Genomic DNA, 22,365 nt, shown 5'->3' on the forward strand with positions numbered 1-22,365 from the left:
TAAACTAGGGATAACACTTCTTTTGTTCAAAAAGTACTACTTGAAGTGCTATTTGATCTGTCGTTTCTAGTCTAGCTGGTGAAAGTTCGATTAAATCGAAATTGTCACGCTTCATTATTGCAGTTTGGCACAGATATGACTGACAGTAGGCTATTTAACCTCTTCCTGAAATAGAATTTGCTCGGGGCGGGGGGATCTTCCCAGAAGGGAAATTGATTAGGAACGGGAAAATTTTCAGGGAGATACACCTTTTGTGTTTCGGGGGAGGGGTTGTGTATGTGAGTGTGCATACAAAACGCCCAATTTGAGGTCGCAGATGGATTTTCCTGGCATTGTTGGAGAAAGTTATATGTATGACTATTTTCAAAGATTTGGGTGATATCTTTCAATAAACATTTCTTATTTACTGGCTGATGAGACGAAATAGTTTTCCAAATGGAAGAAATTTGGTAATTCATAACAAAGGTAAGCCTTAATTTATTTTTTTTTGTCATTAAAACTAAAATTTGCCTCAATTTTCCAGAACTAAAGCAATGTGAAAATCTTAATCATAGAAGGAACAGTAAATATGCATGTAAAAATAACATATTTTAAATTATTAACACCGAATTTTGCCCTAAACTGCGAAAAGTAATACCGAATTGCAGTAAAAAATAACATCAAAATTCAGTTGAAAATAAAACAAAAAATTCACGTCCCTAATTATGAGTAATGGCAAATGAGTTGCCATATTTTGCAGTGCCCTCTTTTTTATGACTTTGTCCTCCTTTTTCACCATGCTCTGTCCTCTTCTTTACATGTATGTGTCTGGTCACCCTATGCGAGGGACAACCTCACACCATAATAAAGGAATTTGCTACTTTCCTCATTAAGTCATAGCTTGGGATGCCTCCCATTGGCTGGCTGAGGTCACATGTAGCTTGGATCAAGTAGTTACAAGTCTGGTCACCAGGTGTCAGGCTTTAACAGTGACTTTTTAAGTTCTCGATTCTTTTTATCAAGAAACATCGATTTTTGGGGCTTTTGATGCATATTTTGCTAACTGAATTAAGTGCATGGTATTTTCAAGATAAGGGTGTTATTCTGCCCCTACGCAAATGTTATCTTGAAAATGCGTGAACAAATAAAAATTTCGTCTAATGTGTAAGTTATAGCACATGGTGCTCATGCATGAAAAATTACTTATGCATGGTGATAATGACTTATTTTGCTGAGAATTGCAACATTTACTTGATTTTAAGCTGGTTCTCATGGTTTTTGGGCATTACCTTTGATTTCCGCTTGTAGCAATAATAAACAAAATGTCTTCCCATGGCATTTTGGCCATGGTAGCAATGAGCCTTGTACTTGAGTGGAGTAGTGTGGTGTTTATGTTTGTATTTGGGGATGTATGCCCAATCCTTGATTGGTCATAATGAGGATGGTTGATAATGTGATCAAATTGATGAAGGCTCACGAAGAACACCCATATCCAGGTCGTCATTCGAACCCGGGACTCCTGGTGGTGTGGTGCACTGCACTAACCACTCCACCATGGAGGTCGGCTGTTGCTTTCGACGAGGAAGAATGTCGTCACTCCTTGTGGCTCTCTTAGTTTTTGGCTGAAAGTAGCGGATCCAGCTTTTGTCACCATTGACTATGCAATCTTCAGCTTTGTAACACCATTGACTATGCAATCTTCAGCTTTGTAACACCATAACAGTATTCCACAAAGATCCACCTGATATTCTTTCAAACTGAGCTTGAGTTAATTTGATGCCCACCTAGCAAACACTTTGTAGTACTGTGGTACATTATGAATGTCATGATGAGTCATACCATATGAAACCCCTGCAGGTTTTTGGGATCGAACTTAGGCTGTGCCAGCCTAAAGCAACTAGCTTATACAAGAGATACCTTTTATATGTAAGGGGACTCACCCCTGAGAAATAAGAAAAACACGAACAACATTCACTGTTTAACACTTCTATGTACTGGATATGACAGGGTCATGATAAATAAGGGATGTTCGTTTACCTGTAGATTCCTGTTTAGATGATCGTCTCCGCTGATTTGAATGATAAGGCATGGTCCTGAAATAAAACTTTGATAGTGCACCACTTCTCGCTGTAACTCTCTTTTGTATCAATCAATAATCCGACAATAAATTGGAGACAATAACTGTTTACTCTATAACTTTCGGACTGCAACTGAGAGGGAGATCTGTTAACGCGATCTATTTAAAGGGGATTCAAATTTCCGATTGTTAAAGCCGTTGAGCAAGTTCTGTTCTGTTGTTAACCGTGCTTTTTGCATAAGGCTGACGTTACGTTATTTCAACTGATTTCTTGTCGATTCCCGTGTCAACGGAGTTTTAAAGATGCACTGAAGGTTGCCGGTGTAATATTCTTGTAATAAGTTACTTCCAGTGATTCAGCCAGACCCCTTGGCATAGTGATTAGTCTATTGTGCTATCACGCCAGGGGTCCCGGGTTCAACTCGCACCTTTGGCATGATACGATACGAAGACTTTGTCAATTTCATCTGCCACCTGTCCGATTGTGAACTGCTGGTTTTCTCATATCACTCATTCCACTGCAGATGCAACTTTAGGAATAGTCACAATCTAAGGCCAGCTGAAGTAAGAAGCTTTATCAATCGAATTCAACACCCTTTTTTAAACTTTCTCATAAACCTGTTGCAATGATCTACACATGCTCCTATACTGCATCTTCATCCTCAAATGTCTGCTGGTTTTACCCCCACTGCCCCCAAAATAGAAAACTCCTAGCTGCTCCTTTCTTGTGTATGCTTACAAGGGGGTAGCCATCTTTGATTGTAGTTGCTGATACATTTCCCATCAGTCTGATGGGCCTGCACACACTGCTACCTCAGAGCAGTAGGGCATAACATATATACAGAAGCAGTGTACATTTGATTTTGATTTCTGTATAAAGGAAACCTTTTGATTGTGATTTATATATCCATGCAGGCTGCATTAATACAAAAGGATCTAATTCTATTTTTTTTTCCAGTTTGTCAGGCAAAATTGTTGATGTCTATAAACTTTGCTCGGAACAGCTGTCTTCGCAACATCATTATGACTATGGGATGCGAGCTGTCAACAGTGTTCTTCTTGCCTCAGCAAGCCTGAAACTTGTATATCCTACACAAGATGAATTTGAAATTGTTCTTCGAGCAATTATTGATGTTAATATGCCCAAATTCTTGGCTGAGGTAAGGTTAAAATAGTGAAATTTTGTTTTGTTTTAGGACCATTTATGCTCGGATAGGCTAATTGTGTTTTTCTCAGAAATCTAACCAAGAACTCCTTGACTACGAGAAGATAATTGAGAAATTATGCCATCAGAAAAGCCCTGTAACCAGTCAACTGAAATTGATATATACAGTAATGCAGAATTTTATAAGAACTAGGGATAGGAGAGATTGTTCAATACTCTGTTGGTATTGGCCGATATAAACTTATCAGTGTATTAGTTTTATCAGTAAAATTACCACTAATTTTACCAATCCATTAATTTAAAAATATTATATAATTTAGTGCAAAATTATGCCATTTTGTTTGTTTTTTTGAGGAAAGAGCTATTATGCAATTATTTCGTAATGTTAATGTCAAAATACAGAGTTAAATTTTCTAAGGCAAAATCCATTTAGCCACCTAGTTATACATAGTAATTAAGGATTGATTGATTTTGTTCTTTCTTCTTCGATTTTCTGCCACTTTTGGCTAATCGTGAAGGTGAGTGATGAAATGATGAAGATTGATGAAGGAACACTCACAAATATCACCGATGCCCAGGTTAGGATCCGAACCAGGGACATCTACCATCTTCGCGTAATGTACTAACCACTCTGCCACGTAAGTTGGCAGTAATTAAAGAGGTTAATCAACTAGAGGATCTCCATGGTATGTTTGCAGTTCTATATTGAATTGGCAGAATATTCGAGAATATCTGTTATTGCTCTCTGTATTAACTCTTATTGATACTTTATGTATATTAGCAAAAATGTCTTAGTGGTAATTCCCTAATTTTTACAAAACAAGAATTGGAAAACAAAGGTAAACTGTTGGTACTTGTTACAAGCATCCAGTAGGATATATCATCGTAGTGGTTAAGTAGCATACTTCAATACTATAATTTGCCATTTGTTTTGTAGGATATCCCATTGTTTCAAGGCATTACATCAGATTTGTTTCCTGGAACAGACATTTTCCAGCCTGACAGAGACGAGCTCCTTGATGCTATTCGGGCCAACATGGAGAAGAAGAACTTGCAAGCAACGCCGTGGTATGTGGACAAATGCCTACAGTTGTATGAGATGATTCTCGTAAGGCATGGGCTTATGATTGTTGGCAAACCTTTGGCTGGAAAATCATGCTCCTACCAGGTAATGATGTTAAGAATGTAGGTGTGCTGTGGGTAGTGTTTGAATCATGGAATTATTTGCTACCGTAAGGTAACAATCAAGATCTCTCCCCCCAACCCTGCACATTGTTGCATGTCATGAAGGCATATGTGGATTGATGTTGAGGTTGGGCTCTGCACATTCTCAGTTTCATCCATTTGTGGAGGTGATGTAAAAAATAAACAATAACCCACGAAGCAACAGCCCTTGTAGGCTAGGGTCTCACTCATGCTTGCCTCGGGTCTCACTCACGCTTGCCTCGGGTCTCACTCATGCTTGCCTCAGCAGAGGTGGGTGATCATCCAATCAGTTACGGGATGACGTGTGGTCAGCACGACAAACCCCCAGTCATTGTTGTAGTTTCACATGGCCAGGTTATGCTACTCATTAATGGCTCCTCGATTTCTTCACGATGGTGGATGGTCACCAGTCCCATATCCTGGCCAAAATCTCAGGAGAAAAGTTGTTACGTTTCTACCCCAGGAGACTCATACAAGCGTGCATCCTGTAGCCCGAGCCGAAAGCCTGATGCCTTAGACTGCAAGCACCATGCTCTGGCTGCCTTTATCCGTCAGAGTTGCACCCAAGTACCCATTGATTAGAGGCTAGGTGCAAAAACACTCACTGTGGGAATCAAACCTTGGTCCTCTGCATTGCAGTCAGACAATTTGCTTCAATAGAATAGTTAAAAATAATACATTTCTGTTGTTGCTTTCATCATATTTCAAGACTTTGCTTCTAAAAATTGAAAAATTATACCATAAGATCAACTGAAAATGTTATGCTAAAACAAGTTACCTATGTTTTCGGCAGAAATTATGTAATTGTGTTGATGATTGGTGATTAATCGTTAAGCTTCATCATTCATTACTTTACCAGGTACACCAGGTACTTAGATGTAAAAGCCACCAATGATTAAGCAGTACAATTGGTTGATTCACGAAATTGCCACTGGGTTCATGTCGTGTTGTAGGCACACTACATTAACCATTTCCATTCGGAAAAAAAAATCATAAACCTCCCTCCCCCCCCACACACACAGCTTGCAATTTTTTTCTGCATTTTTAGAAAGAAACTTAAAATTATTAGTGTGTTGAGTTTAAATAACTAAAAATATGTTTACTTTCAATATATTTTATATATTATTATACCTTCAATATATTCTGTATTTTAATATCGTATGGGATCTTTCAACACATTCTGCAGAACACTGTCTATAATTTATCTGAACAAATTTCACAAAAGAACAACACATTTCTATTGATATAAACATCACAGTCGGAGTTTTTCACAATAATTAGATTAAAGCAAAAACTGAAAACTTACCAAAATAATACACACATGCAGTTCAACAAGATACCAAATGCAGCCAAATGTGAATTTAGTTTCAGTGAGTGCTGACAGAGTGTGCTGAGTGTTCTTGAGTTGGACTCAGTCTTAACAAATCAGCTTTAGAGACATTTGTTGCCATGTCAGATGAGGTTCAACTTATGAGCAGAAGAGCAAAATCTATACATCAATGTCGGACCATATCTAACTTATGAGTGGAAACAGTTCAAGCATATTAGAAAATAACAGTACTAACCATCTAGCTGACTCCCTGGCACTCCTAAACCCAATTTTTTCCCCCTGCAGTAACCCAAGTCTGTTCCTATCCGGGACACTCTTGGTTTCCTTCAAGTACATCTTAACATTGTCATTTCATCTTCGTCTTGACCTTGTAGACAATGTAGACATTTCTGAGTAGAATCAAGTACATGCACTATGCTGAAATTACATATTTATTTGCAGGTTTTGGCCGATGCGCTTGGTGACATCTATGCGAATAAGAAATCTAAAATGAAAGAATTCAGAGTTCAATATAAAATTATAAACCCCAAATCCATAACTTTGGGACAATTATATGGCCAGTTTGATCCTGTTTCACACGAATGGTCAGATGGTGAGTATGTTTGTTTTTTAATGTTATATTTAGTATTAGATGGCTGAACTTTGAACTCATATCTAAGAAATTAGTGATTTTATTTAATCTTAGGCATGAATGTATTCTTTGCAGACAAGGAGATACAATAGTAAAACAATATATTCTGAAATTTTACTCTTAACTTTTTATTACATAAAAATATTGCAAAAATATAAATGAATTATTTTTCTGTGTACAGTCCACTACAGTCAAGGTGCTTGTGTCACTGAATTGGTAATTTTTTAATGCCAGTGGCATAGAAAAATGGTTGTTGGTGTCAATGCCAATTGCATGAGAAATGCTCCACTTCCTCATTGCTGTCTAAACATTGACGTCCCAACTCCTCAATAAATTGATTGATTGATTTGCTTTATTTTACTTCACTTTTTGTGCCACTTTTGGCTAATTTGTGAAGATTGGAATGAGTGATGACATGAAGAAGTGATGACATGAAGAAATTGATGAATTGACACTCACAAACATCCATGCCCAGGCTGGGATATGAACCTGGGACCCCCATTGTGCGATGTGCTAACCACGGGGGCTGGCTCCTCATTAAGTTGTCCAGACCACCCAGGGTGAGAGCTCAGGGCTATAGGGAGGATGCATTTTGCAGTCAAAGTGTCTAGTGGTGTTTGCAAAATTGCTATGACATGGTTTCAATTGAAAAGTTACATACTAAAATTTTAATCTGAAGTAATTTGATTTGTTATAATTTGGTAAGAGTATCAAAAAGTGGCATTTTCTCATTCCTATTGTTTATTATTATTTTCAGGTGTATTGGCAACCACTTTCAGAGATATGGCAATCAGTCCACTTAAGGACAGACAATGGATTCTCTTTGATGGCCCCGTGGATGCTGTTTGGATTGAGAGCATGAATACTGTGTTGGATGACAATAAGAAGTTGTGTCTTATGTCTGGGGAAGTGATAACTGTGAGTAATAACCATGACGAAAAGAAGAATCTGTAGGTCAAGGCTTGTAAAATTGATGGCAATGAATAATCTCACAAACTCACTCATAGTTCGAAGTTCAACTAACTTTGCAATCAATTCTGACATAAATGGTCATAAGTATAGATGAAGCACAGTTATAGAGAGTTTATGTTTGATTGATTTGGGACTGGACCTACGGTTTTAAGTGGGATCCGAACCACTATATATCTCCAGCAGGTATCGAACCTGGGACACCTTGTTTACAAGGCAACAACACTACCTCTGCGACATTGGCGAGTCCCAGAGTGTTTATGTGTATGTATTATTGCTTTATAATACTTTTATTTGTCTAATTTTACAACATGGAAGTTAATTTTTTTGTTAAATGTTCCTTGCATTGGAAAGTAAATCATTTATTCCTTGTACTTAATCTACTAACTTCAGTCATATTCTGGACTTTTTCCTTCACAATATTATTGTAATTCATATTTGTGATGTACAGATTTGAGACATTACAAAGTGAAAGTTTAATATCTTGCACAGCTTGCTTAAGGATATGGGGTGCACTTCTGTTGAAGTGTGATTGAGTATTTTATAAAGAGACCTCCGTTGTACTCTGGAGTATGTGTTTCTTCTCATGCAACAGTTGCAAGTAGCTCTTTATGTTGATAATTAAGCTAGATAAAGACTTTTAGAAGTTACATCATCAAGTGTGTTTAGGCTCCCATGTATTTCTTACGGAGCATAAGAACATTTCCTCTTTACCTTAAAATTTTCTAATCAGCAGTTTTGTTTCTTGCCTTTTTTTGCAAATCAAGTACTTCTTCAACTTTTTATTCTTTCTGTTATGTTAAATTAAATAAATAACATATTCCTAGAGTACAGGAATGAAACACTTCCATAAGCACCCATCGTGGTTGAAATGGAAAAATTGTTAGGTGGAGTGATATTTGCTCAAGCCTTAAGCACTTTTTGAGGGCATTCTCGTATGGTTTAACATTATGTCAGTGAAACAGCTGGAGAATGCTTTGTGTAAATTTACCTAAGTGGAGATACCCCCCTCCTGTATCCCTCCACTATGACCACTGAACATCCATGTAAAATTGTCCGACACAAGGTTGCATAGATTTTCTTCTCATCTGGAGCTTCACACTTTGTGAAGAAAGTTGTACTCCCTTAATGTTGGTTAAAATGAAACACATATCAAGACAAATACAGTAAAACCTCGTTAATCCAGACAAATCGGGGGGATATGTTGACCGGCTTAACGAAAGTCCAGATTAACTGAAATAACCTAAGTGAACAGTAGAAAGTGCATTAAAACTCTGTTTATAGCAACAAAACACGTTTATTATGGTGTATTTAAAGGGCATAGGCCTAAATACACTATACAGTATAGTACAAAGTCTGCTAGAAACAGAATTTCATCAGTGGTTGACTGCCTTTTCTTTGAGAAGTTCTCTTGTTGACTTCTAGCCACGTTTAAAACCTTGCATTATGATTTTTTTTCCCCTTTTGCCTGTCCGGATTAAGCGAAGTCTGGCTTATTGGGGTCTGGATTAACGAGGTTTTACTGTAGCACCAAAGAGTAGACAAACAGATTTTATTAGTTCATTGGTTTAGCGTATTGAGTCACATCTTTGCTGTATTCTGACTTTCGAGACCGCGTCTGTTAAAAGTTGCCCCCCAATTGTCCTTTGTGATGCTGGAGCAACATCGACATTTGAGCTCTCACCAGCAATATAATCTGTCCTTCACCATGGCTGTGAGGTCTTAAGGGTCAGTCTTTAGGCTCGGGCTATGGGATGCATGTTTGTTTTAGTTTCCTGAGCAACTTAACAACTTTTCTCCTGAGATTTCGACCAGTGTATGAGACTGGTGGCCACCCACCATTGAATGAGTAGCATAACCCAATCGTGGAAACCTACAACAATAACTGGGAGTTCACTGTGTTGACCATCGTCACCTGCAACTGGTTGGATGACATCCTACCTGTGCTGGGGCAGTCTTATGATTGCAACGATAATTCTCTCTCCAATATCAGCAGAACAATGTCTATTCTCAAAAACTTATGTTTCCCAATTCTCAAGGCAATTACTGTAGGTTCGGTAAGATTTGTAGGATAAGAAAAGAACGTAGTACTTCTACTCAACACTCAAGGTCCCGTACGTAATGTTAAGTTTCTGAAACGGAATGTCCAAGTTGTTACGATCGTGAGAAATCACTCGACAAGGAAAAGATCTGGAAGTAAATTGAGTTTGATACTGCTGGTCTGATAACTCGATGAGGAAGGAATGTTCAAAAGCTTGATGCAGAATGCTGAATGTTAAAATGCTGAATGCTTGAATGCTGAATGTTGAATCGCTGGATGTTGAATGCTTGATACCAAATGCTGAATGCTGAAAGCTCATGTTATTTCTGCTGCACGACCCAGAAGGAGGAAGTTGTGAGACAATTACAGAGACCTCTGCTGGTAATCCAGCACATCGAGAAAAATACCCTAGAGGGAAGTTTTACTGGATGGGGAATTTCCTGACGGGAAATTTAGCGTGATGTAGCAGAATGATGTAAACTGGCCTAATATGATGAAAACACGTCATCGCTGTTACAGTAGGTAGGCCCCTGACCTTCAAGGGCTGTTGCACCAAGGAGCAATACATCCTGGAACAGTCCACACCAAAAGTTAGAGCCCTAACCATCTGGGAGCTCAAAATAGATCATCTGCATATAATAATATTTTCATGTATTTTTTTTCCAGATGTCCAATCAGATGAACCTGGTATTTGAGCCAGCTGATCTAGAGCAGGCATCCCCTGCTACTGTTTCTCGTTGCGGCATGATCTATATGGAACCAGCTCAGTTGGGTTGGGAACCATTTTGGCAGTCGTACCTGGTGTACCTAAGAAAGAAGCTGATAGTGGAACAGCACGAACTATTGGATGAACTTATTGAGTGGCTCATTCCACCAATTTTTGAATTTTTGGAAATTGGCGGCCAATTCTTCCTCCTTATTTCTAATATTCACATTTTTCACGTAAGTTTCAGAGTGAATTAATCTTCTTACTAAAGAAAATCAGAATTTATTACCCATCTATTAAAAAAAAAGTAGTTATGTCACAATATGTTGTCTTATACCTGTAAATACAGTTAAGTCGCTATTTTGTTTTATCATAAATATGTAAAAGTATTGGTAAAAGTAGTAGTGATTAAAATTCCAACTTAAATTTCCCACTACTTTCAACACTAATCAGTATCGGCTAATTTTAAATTTATTTTATTTTACTTTATGTAAGATATGCTTAGCAACTTTGGAACTTTTTTTTGCAATAAATATTATATGTTCTGTTGGGAAGAAGAGTTTTCAGGATTCTTGTTGAGAAACCTGATGGTAGAGACTTGTAGGAAAGCCAAGACGAAGATGGAGGAATAACGTTGAGATGGACCTAAAGGAAATCAGTAAGGTTGGAAAAGATTGGATTGATCTTGCCCAGGATAGGGAGAAATGGAAGGCTTGTGTTGGTGCAGCCGTAAACCTTCAGGTTTAAGGAGACTAGAGAGTTAGTTAATGTTCTGATAAATAACAGGAAACTTGATAAGTCTTGAAACTTGGGAAGTTTATCCTGGAAAATCTGTATGAATGTTCTTCATTTTACAAGAGTAGCCATGTTGCAGATTCGTTTTGATGATAGTTTTCTTCACATACATTACATAGATATCTACAACCACAACTTTTGTTTTTGTACAGTCCTTTACGAGGCTCTTCACCTCCTTCCTTGAAGAGGAACAGCAAGTGAGCACCGTTTGGCTGCAGTGCATCTTCATCTTCTGCCTTTACTGGGGTCTAGGATCTGCCATGTCAGGTAATGGACGTAATACCTAGTTGAGAGAACATGTTGTTTTTTTTGTTTGTACTTCGGTTGTTTAGCAGCACGTTTTTATCTCTCTTGGTTAATTGAGCCGATGATTTAATGAATTAAATGGAGGAACATACCCAGTACAATGTTTATCCCTTTCACAGGATTCGAACCCAAGACCCCTTGCTTTGTAGCATGGTAGAGTGGGATGCATAAGTATTACCAAGTAAATTGTCCATCACAATGTTTGTATTCACTGTGTTTTATGCATTGAATTGAATGAAAATACTAAACAACATCTGCACCAGCATGCATGAAAATTCTTAACTTAAAACCATGTAGGATGCAGGAGAAAAATTAAAGAAAATAGTCGTGGACAATTTGCCAAGAAATGCTTTTGCATCCCACTGTACATTGCAGAGGTCGCTCTACCATGATAATTTTTTCAGCTGGACCAGTTTGCGTTATTGTTCAAATTTACTCTTCAACTACAGAAATTGTTAATTAATTAATCTATCTGCTGGATTCGCTTTCAGCAATACTTACTATACTTACTATAATAATGTGTATTTGCATTTTTTTTGTATAGTAAAACTATTTTTATCGCACTTTTGGCTAATCGTGACAGACTGAATGCTGAATAGATGAAATTGTTTCATTTTAATTCGTAAGAAATAGACATGTGGAATGTGTCAAAACATTGAGTGGTTAAGAAGTTAGTCACTGTAAGTACAGTTTTACGGATATTAGTTCTGTCTGTTGTTGGTGCATTATATATATGCAGTTTACCATGAACATTTTATTTTGGTGTAGCTTTAGTATGCTTTATGGACATCAGTTGATTGCAAATGGGATAAAATTCATATCTTGTGTATGAGAGGTACAGTTTCCTTCACAGAGTGCAAAGGAGATCTACGTGGCCTGGTGCTATATGGAAACTAGAATGTTACCAGTCACTTTGTAGGGATTACTGTTCTGTATACTGTGGGAACATTTTACATAATAGAACTGCACAAAGCACTTGAATTGAAAGAAAAAAGGTTGAAGACAATAATGTCAGACTAGAGAAGCCAAAATGTTCCATTCTGCATAAGAAATACATGGACATCTGAACACTTTTGTGGATTTTAATTTTAATAGGGTCGAGCCGATATTGAGGCCGATGTATCGATACCAGTGATATCGGTATTGAAGAGTATTGGTTGAATTTTATTTACCAACACCAGCCTGTACTTTCCTGGCATTTTGGTCCACAAGAATTTCACATGACACTTTCGTGGAAGTTACGCAAAATTCAAAGTGTACATTTACTTTGTATCAATATTGTGTAAAAAACAGCATTTTGTGATTATGTAACAAGTTTTTTAATATTCTGATGCAATTCTTGAATGTTTTGAAGCAAAACTGTGGTAATTTGATGCTTATAATAACAGTGAAATACTCACCTGCTAATAATAAACAGAATTTTAAAAAAAATATATTGTTACAATTTTCATGCACCGGTTTCGGTACAGGTATCGGCTCAAATTGGTATTGGCTCACTTTCCCCCGAAATGTATTTTAGAATATAAATGTCACCTTATTTGAAAGATACAAGCAGATCTTTATGACAATTCTTAAGCCAGATAGTGGCTATTTAAAATAAGGAGGCTATTTTTTATATTCAGGCACACTATGGCTGAATTGAAGAACCTTGTGCGAAACTGTACCTCATTCCCTTAAAGTATCTTTTCGCAATATTTTAAGAGATTCTTTCTTGCTTCCCAGATGATGGGAAGGTAAAATTCGATGCTTTCTTCCGTCCTCTTATTTATGGAGATAACAAGACGTATCCAAAACCTAAGAATTTTAAAATCACCAAACAACAACTATTCGGCGAGAGAGGAACAATATTTGACTACTTTTATGACAAGAAAAACAGTACATGGGTCTTGTGGATAGAAACTTTGGAAAAGAATGACAAGCCGCCTCCTCCAAATGCTAAGGTAAGGTTCATCATTATGTTCTAATTATTTCTTTGCACAAAATGACTATTTGTATTTTTATTATTTTGCATTGCTTTTCTGCCTCTTTAGGCTAATTTTGGCAATGACAATGACTAGAGGCATGCATATTTCGTTTTTGACGAAAACACGAAATGTGAAATAACACTTTGTAATGTTAATTTTTCATGTTTCTGAAAGGTTTGAGGTGCATTTTCCTACCCTGTTTTGTCACGAATTAATGCAAAATGAACGGCAAATTGCAAAATAGACACTTAAACACAAAATTTAGTGTTTTTTTAACGACGTGACACTTTCTGAAGTCACAATTATCCTGTGAATTATGCAATTTATGGAAAATGGAGTAATTCTGCTGTAAATATTTGAGAAGGAAAAATGGACCCCTTTGTACAAGTATAAACTTAATATACTGGTAACGACATAAATGTGCTATTAGAAGGGATATGTTTATTTTGTGTAGTAAGTGCAGTTTTTAAATCAAATTTGGGCTATATTCACATTTTTAAAACCAAAATGTCATTTTATATACCGTTTTTTTTCACCATTATAACAGCGAAATTTTTATTTTATTTACCGCTTTTGAACCCGAAATTGACTGTTTTTGTACCGAAATTTTGCTCTTTTATTTACCAAAAATATGTGCCTTTGGCAATGACTTATGATTAGGGGAACACAAAGGAACACTCATGCCCAGGCCGTGACTTGAACACAGAACCTTCAGTTGTGCAATCATGAGCATATCTCTCAAAGTGTGTAACACTTTGACAAGTGTCTGCTTTCAGGGAGCCTATAATGTATCCAAGCGGGCATGCAATCCTTCCTCTACCCCTGTCACAGTTTTCTTTCCTGCAAAGAAACCTTCATTTCAAAGAGTAAACAGCCATCTCACAAACTTGAATGCACCTTCATTTTAAACTAATTCTGACTCTTGATATCACTCAATTTTAATTCAAAATATTCATAACTTCACATAAGAAAATTATTTAATCAGAAAATTCTTTCTCCTCGCAATGCTGTTGCCAAAATAATGAAAATTTTGCATAATTCTTTGTGTACTTAGACTGATTGCCGAAAGTGTCACATCTTGTTTTTGCTGACCCTGCAAGATTCCTGAACTCTGTAAAAAAGATGTCTACTGGTATCTGTAATTAAATTTGTACCTGTCACTGATATTGACCAGCACTGATACATCAGTACTAGCTCAGTCCTGCTCTCTCCACATGGAATCTCACTTTACTGTAGGACCAGTCCTGATTAGCCTATATGTACATAAAGTGGACTTAAAATAAAAACTCAAACTCTCTTCATTTAGTTGAAGGCTAAACTCTGATGCTTTGCCTCTGTGAGGTTTAGGCTTGTCTGTGTCGTTCTATGCTTTTGTCTTTTTTGTATCCCCCGAGTGCCCTTACAACCTCATATCTTTTTCAGTTGTAACTTATGGTTTTTACTTATTGAGTCACTGGTTGTATTTTAGAAGGACCTAATTTTTCGGGCAAAAATTCATGTATTAAGGAGCTTGTTTCCATATTATTTGTTGGACACAAATAGCCAATGTCCTGATGTGCTCAAGATTTAAAAAAAAATCGATTAAAATGCAATCAACCTATGTGAATTAGGGCTGAACGGATGGTATCAGTATTAGAATGTACTCACTGATATCAGCCAGTACTCAGAGTCTGGGCATTTTGTGGGGTTTACAAAATTGTCATGTGACATTTTCGCAGTGCCTAAATATTGCTGTGTGGCTTTTACGCACACAGCTGCAAAAAGGGAAATATTTATGTAAAAGTGTATTTCGGTGTACATGTTCTGCCTAGGTTGCTTTTTGCTCGGTAGTCCGAGAAGCCAACGGTTGGGTTTTCTCAACGGCTTCCCCATTTGAAAGGTAACAATAGGATCTTGCCTCGGTGGTTGGGGGCGGGTCGTTTGTCGGAGGTATAAATACCAGTTCCGACTTGTTACTGTCTCTCATACCTCAGAATCCCAGGTTCACAGATACTTCGATACAAGGCCCGATGGAGTGAGGCAGTTTTTACGGATGTATAGAAATACACACAGAGTGAGTGCCGTAGTTTAGGGACCTCTGCGTGATAAACTACGGAGGTGGGTTAGCACTATGGTAAATAGTGTGCTTGTAGAGTGAAGTCTTGATAAGTGCAATTCTCTGTGTTATGGGGCAAAGGCAACCGGGAGCAGTTGATAATGGATCTGTAATGGAAAGATGTATATACTGCAAAGGGTAGAAGTGTAAATTAATGTTTTCCATAAGGAGATAACTATGTGAGACGTGTCATACTTGTCAACAATATTGGCCCTAATTTTCTTCATATTTGCAACAACAATGTGGGGAGAAATTGATTCCATGATTAAATGAATATCTCATGTGAAATTATGATTGTTTTAAAGCAAATCTCTGCTAAATCTCTGAAGGCATCCAAAAGTCAATCTCACTTCCACGTAGTACACACCGGTAACTGCATTTGTGCAAGCTAACAAGGCTCTGGCACCTGGTCTTTCAGCTGTATAATCCCCTGTGGTGTTGTGTTGCCTAATGTTTGTCCTTATTTGTGTTGAGTTCCCCTTTACAGCCTCAGCTTTTAACTACGAGGCTTTATCCTCGGAGACAGTATAGTTTTATTTCTTGTTAAGGAACCTATTACAGTATTAGTTTTATAACCTGAGTGGGGAAGTTGACAGAAATATTTTATTTTCTTCTTAGGGTTCCATGTTGTGTGATGTACAAAAACAGGCTACGTGCTGATGTACTCATAATATAAAAAGCAACCAATCCTAGATTGATGCAATATTAAAATTTATAAATACTCTGAACTGCTCTGAATTGTTACTATTTTTAAGTATTTGAATCTGTATCAGTGGGAATTGGTAAAACTGTGTGTATTGGTATCAGTATAATTTCAAAGTGGTATCGGCTTAACCCTAGAATACTACCGTACGTAAAATTTACGTATGCTTTGTGCTCAAATCCCTCCCCTACCTCCCACCTTGCACCCACTCACCCCTCCACCTAGCAGTGCCTCAGGCATTCTGTCAGACGCGAGGCAGCACTGTGGTAATGGGGGTGGAAGCATTGAATGTCTTTAGTTTGTTCGTTATGTTGGACTCTGTACGTCAATAATACATGGTGCTAGTAATAGACGTGTAATTTTGACATTTGTAAATTTGATTTGGATAGTTAAATTTTGAAAACAAAAGTTTAGAACCATGCACTATTTTCTTGTAAGACTTTACAATTACATTCGTTCCTTATTTACAGCATTATGAATATTATTATTGTTTGCTTTTCATTGTTTGAACTTTTCGCCTTCATTCTTAATGTATGTACGGGCTTGTCAATGAAGACCTTCTCTTAATATATTCTATGTTGAGTAAAACCATGTTTATACGTTTTAAAATGAAGAATAAAACTCAAATATAAGTAAAATAAACAAAATAATGTTCAGAAAGAATTGTCATTTTGTTTTCATTATGTAGAAATTGTTTTAAAAATCTATTCCTTTATGTACGTAAAATTTACATAGCGCTAGTTACACTGTAATATTGGAACACTGTAGTGTTGTAGGGTTAATGCTAAAAATGAGCATAAATGTTAATCTTAATTTCTATTATTTTTACTGTGAATATTTATCATTCCAGGTCAGCGAAATAATTATCCCAACAGCGGATTCAACTTGCCAGGCTTACTTCCTTGAGCTCATGTTGGCCCACGAAATACCCATTCTGTTTGTGGGTCCTACCGGAACCGGAAAGTCAGCCATCACTTTAAATTATCTTTTGGGTTTGCCCAAGGACAAGTATCTTGTAAATGTCATGAATTTCTCTGCAAGAACTTCGGCGAATCAAACTCAAGATATTATCATGTCTAAGCTAGATAGGTAAGTCCTTGTACAGGGTGGCACAAATTGTATTTACTAATTTGCGTTGGCAACCCTGCCAGAGTGTAGGTGTGCATGTGTGGCATATCTACATCTGTGGAGAGTTGGGAGTCAGGCAATTACAAAGGTTGGTCAAAAAGTATCGCACAATCCACTGTAGCTCAGGAATGGTAAGGACTAGGGAAATTAAATTTTGTAGGTAGAAGCATTGATCCTTTACCACCTACCCAACACCTAATTCCATGTCAAGAAAAATTCAACAAATCGGGATGTACAAGTTGCATCACGATAATGCACGACCGCATGCTGCAATCATGACAGTTCACCATCTGGGATGTGGTGCCACAACCCCCATACAGTCCTGACCTAGCAACATCGGATTTCTATCTGCTTGGATGACTGAAGGCTCATCTGCGTGGGAAACAGTTTGGAAATGACAATGAGCTCATTGTGTGTGTGAAAAGTGGTGTAAAGACCAACCTCAAGAGTTTTACGAACGTGCATTCGTGTCATGGAAACAAAGATGGCTGCAGTGCAGTGAAGCACATGGATCATACCTTGAGTGACATTTCAAAAGGACCAAAGCACCAATGCTTCTACCTACAAAATTTCATTTCTCTAGTCCTTACCATTCCCGAGCTACAGTGGATTGTGCGTTACTTTTTGACCGACCTTTGTAGTTTACAATGGAGCGTTGCCGGTGCAGGCGCGGATTGTGGCGGTGGAAGCCTTCATTCAAACTGGCACCAGACACTGCGGCGGAACAATGAAGTTTCGGCATTCACCTCTTCCAGAGACACACAGCATTCTGAGACGGTGGAGAGTCACAGGTAAGGTTGTGAACTGTCAGTCGCTGTGAAATATGTGCTATTATGCAGGACATGTTGAGATGCACGTCATGAAAGCCTTCCCGCATCAACAGTGCATCCAAGCAGAAGGAGGACATTTAGATGATGTTATTTTCAAGGTGCACTGACGTCTGTGTTGTCCATATTACACACTGTATTACATGCCTGTGTGTATATTTTTATTTTTTAACCATATAAAGATTCTACAAGCACTCCCCCCATCTTTCCGTTGTCATTTGAAGTTGGTAGATGTAATGTGCACCAGCCTGTAGTTGTATCTGTATCGGGTTAGCCCTAATGATAAATGTTGGTATACCATTTATATAATAGAACTTATTACAGTCTTTTGTAACAATTATGATACTTTATTATGCAGGCGTAGAAGAGGAGTGTATGGGCCTTCGATGGGAAAGAAATGCCTTCTCTTTGTTGATGATTTGAGTATGCCTCAAAAGGAGGTGTATGGGGCTCAACCACCCATTGAGCTCCTGAGACAATTTGTCGACCACGGCCATTGGTATGACAGGAAAGACACTAGCAAGCTGGAGTTAGTCGACATTGTAAGTATAATTCTTACCACAGATATGAGTGACTGAAGCTTGTAGTAGTAGATCCATGGGCATTGAGTACTCTCTTAGGTATTATAACACCATTAAGCCTTGTTTCCATGATATGAAGAACTCAATATGCTGACCAAGGAAGAAATTTATTTTATTATAAAACATAAACTAAACGTAACGTTTAGTTGACAAGGGAAAGCCACCAGCTAATATGTTCCAGAACAACTTTCTAATAGTATGGAGGGAAGTAATGTTTGTGTATATATATCTTCCTGTTTTGTACATTGTTACATTTGTACTTGGTGCAGAAGCAACAAACGACCCGCAACAGGCGACAAGATCAAAAGTCGACCAGCGCGCAGGCATGAGTTCGATAATATTCTGGGAAACATTTATGAATACAATAGTCACACATAGTGAAAGGTACATTGTTATTCAATACCATTTATTCCTAACAGATTTCCTGCACACGTAATTGAAGGTTTGGGCTCTTCTGAAAGAAAAATCCTGCCTGCACCCCTGCGGTGGTAATCAGGCACGTATGTAGAACTATGCAGGGTGTTTCCAGGACCTTGAATCATACCTGCATAGTGGATGGAGTCTGACTCAAGTACCAATATGAGATAAGAAACTCCGATCTGGAAACAAGTCATTAATTTTAAAAAGGGTTTGAAATGGATTATTTACTGAATACGAAATTGGTTGTTAGGTCCTGCTGATAAAAAGTAAAGTGCCTGGTCATTATTTTTATGCGTATTATTATTACAAGGCACGTACTGAAAGTCATGAGTCTTGTTCGATTACTCTCAGACCTTGACCATACCAGTTGAAACCACAGCCATTTGTTGTCCATTGCATGTGTCATGAGCCGGAAATAAAATGCTGTGTAATCAAAAATGCCAGCAGTCCCCGCGTGACGAGAGGTTGCCGGAAGAGTCTTGATCGAGGGAGCGAAGCACGAAGTGTGTTGCGAGTGACAGTGTTAAGTCGGTCCATTTAAAAGGTTTGGGCGAACCCACTGAGGACACCTTCGATGAACCGATAGAGCACCACGTCGTGACTCAGCCGAGGAACCGCGAAGGAAATCAGGTACAGTGGTGACACTTTGGGTTTTATCATTGTCAGTGTTTAGATATCTTGCTGGCTCGTGCGTGATCTCCCCCCCCCCTCACTTGTGCGATTCTATTAAATATTGGTAAGGAGCAATGAGCGTAATTTATTTCATTCTTCATACACACATCCTCTTGCAGCCAAGCAGTTTAAGCCAGCGAACGTCCCAAACGTAACACATGAACCATATGCTGATGCATGCACACTTTCGCTGTCAGTGCTGTCGGTAGGACAAATTGGCATCCACAGACAGTTCATTTCGTCAACGTGCTATAGTGAAATTTCTTGTTAGTGAAAACATTGGAGCTACAGAAATTCATCAGCGTTTACAGAACTTCTATGGAGATGCCTGCATGAGTTACAGTAGAGTGATAAGGTGGGTGAAATCTGATAGAGATGGTAACACAGACATTTCTGATAAGCCTCATAGTCGCAGAAGAAAACAGCTTCCACGTGCAACAATACGGATCGAATTGACGAGCTTATTCAAAGTGACAGGAGGATAACTGAATGAGAAATTGTAAATTATCTGAACATTGGACACAGTGCTATATAGGACATCATAAAAACTCTTGGTTATCACAAGATTTGTTCAAGATGGGTACCAAGGTGAAGGATGAGGTTCACCGGTGGTTATGTCATGCCAAAAACGGACTTCTGTAAGTGTGGCATTTTATAGCTGTCATTACAGTGGCACAAATGTGTTGACTGATCTGGATTTTATGTGGAAAAGTAACAAGGTGCAAATTATGTATTACCATTGCTAGAATATTAATACAGTGGAACCCAAATTATCGTTCCCCGGTTTTACATTCACTTGATGGTCCCAAGAGCAACGGCTTGTGACTTTTCAAAGATGTGTGTTACAGGTAGATGTTTCTTGCATTTACAATAACCCCCTTCCCCCTACACACTCACATACCCTCACTTGAAAGTGCTAGCTTATGTAGGGATTTTCCCAGGTGTGTCTGGAAGTGTAAAGGTCTGTATCACATAGTTGCTTTCTACGTACGGCCGGAATAAACTATAAAATATTTTGCAATCACCGATTTAAACCTTCATTTTAAAAGCTATTCAAAGACAAAAATGGTAATCGGAGATCATTTTAAGGCATGTTTGCATTTAACACTTTTTTTGTTTCAGAGTTCTTTTCTGCTTTCATCCGAAAGTCAATATCTTCGCCCCAGCCTCGCGTACGCCACTGCTTGGAACAACAGAGCACAACTGATTCTTTACAATGACTGCTCCATATGCTACATGCATGACCATGTACCGTGCAAAAAAATTTCGTGTCTGATTCTGTAAAGCTAACCGCAAACTTTCTTCTTATACTGAGATGACTTATCGTGCTGTGGATCTGTATAGCACACTAGCAGACTGATTTCCCGAGCTGATTGGCTGAGACCCTACCTCCCCCATACGACCGAGGGGCATTCGGCGTGCTGCGAGGTGGCGAAAATGTGCTATGAAGCCAATAGCCCGGTGTTCGTTGTAGCTTTAGCGTGCGGGAAATACATGGCATGCTGCAAATTTTTGAGCCTCTTAACGTGAGAAGTTTCATTTCAATTCAGCGTTTCATTAAACTTCTTAAATCTATGAAATTTGTCCCTTTCTTTCTTTTCATTTTAGTAAATTGAGTAATGTGCTATAGCACGATAGCACGTATTAAGCAGCCACGTGAAAGTTTCCTCTATTTTACATTATCCTGGATTTTAAGTTTTTTTAGCTTGGTCCCCTGAAAAACATAAATTAGAGGTTCTACTGTAGTTGTTTCTGACTTTGAGTAATATCACTTGACTCATTAATTTCAGTACGTGCTTTGCAGTAGTGGTACGCGTGAATTTTCACAGACACTGTCAACCCAAAGCTGTATTAGCACAATCTATTCCTTATTATTATACAACATGAAGAAATATTTTGTTTATTTAAATTTGGACTTCGTAAGCCTTTGGGGGGCCTTTGAATATATCCTTGGCAGCAAGAGGATGTAATCTATTGCTGCGGTCAGTCGTAAACAGAAAATATAATTAATGGGGGCAGCATAAATGCACAGCATTGTTATTAACTAGAAGAAAACATTAAAATAATATAAAAATGAAGGTAAAAGGTAAAGGTAAAGTGGTCCCCTGTGCATAGCACCACGCCATGAAGGCATATAGGGGGTGTGGGGGTAACGCCCCACACTTTCTTGATCCGGTCGTGAGTGGGGGTGATGTGATCAGCATCATGCCCCTGACCGCCTTTACCCCCCAGGGTTTCCCCCAGGTACCCATGTTATTCGACGCTGGGTGGTCACCTGGGCCGCTTCCTTCGTTAGAAAAGTTCCCGGATTTGAACCGGCCAGGGATCGAACCTGGGACCTTTAGCATGGTAGTCAGACGCGTTACCGACTGAGCCACCGCAGCCAATGATGTATCAGACCATTTTGTTCTTCATGTAAATACATCATCATTCACTTCTTTTCATGATTATTTCTAGTATATTTTGTCTGCTATGGCTCCACCTGGAGGAGGAAGAAATGACGTTACCAGTCGCTTCACCAGGCACTTCTTCCTGTATGGCATCGATGCATTTGGGGACAATACTTTGAGCAGAATATTTGTTTCTATTCTGGACTGGCATTTCAGTAAAGGTTTTGAAGCTGATATTGCGAGGCATAGTAAGGTAAGTACAAACAACATGTTAAATGCTTTTGCACTGACTTTTGCTTGCTCTGAATAGAGAGTGCCTGTATTATCTTGGGGATGAAATAACCTAATTGCTATTGCACTTAAAATTTTAATTCCAATCA

The 22,365-nt window shown here is 38.2% G+C and overlaps 1 protein-coding gene across 2 annotated transcripts in view; it reads left to right on the forward strand.

The window, feature by feature from the left end:
* The window catches only part of Dnah3 (dynein heavy chain 3, axonemal), a 266,334-nt gene that overhangs the window by 128,398 nt on the left and 115,571 nt on the right, over positions 1–22,365 (forward strand). For both annotated transcript variants that reach the window (XM_083125480.1, XM_083125481.1), the window contains exons 28-37: positions 3,015–3,216; positions 4,159–4,389; positions 6,199–6,349; positions 7,146–7,306; positions 10,065–10,340; positions 11,052–11,166; positions 12,928–13,145; positions 16,818–17,056; positions 18,281–18,464; positions 22,053–22,238. In XM_083125480.1, the coding sequence (XP_082981606.1) occupies positions 3,015–3,216; positions 4,159–4,389; positions 6,199–6,349; positions 7,146–7,306; positions 10,065–10,340; positions 11,052–11,166; positions 12,928–13,145; positions 16,818–17,056; positions 18,281–18,464; positions 22,053–22,238 (1,963 nt within the window). The remainder of the gene's footprint in view (positions 1–3,014; positions 3,217–4,158; positions 4,390–6,198; positions 6,350–7,145; positions 7,307–10,064; positions 10,341–11,051; positions 11,167–12,927; positions 13,146–16,817; positions 17,057–18,280; positions 18,465–22,052; positions 22,239–22,365) is intronic.

Source organism: Lepisma saccharinum, chromosome 7 (genome assembly GCF_977018435.1).
Source record: "Lepisma saccharinum chromosome 7, izLepSacc3.1, whole genome shotgun sequence".
Lineage (NCBI taxonomy): Eukaryota > Metazoa > Arthropoda > Insecta > Zygentoma > Lepismatidae > Lepisma > Lepisma saccharinum.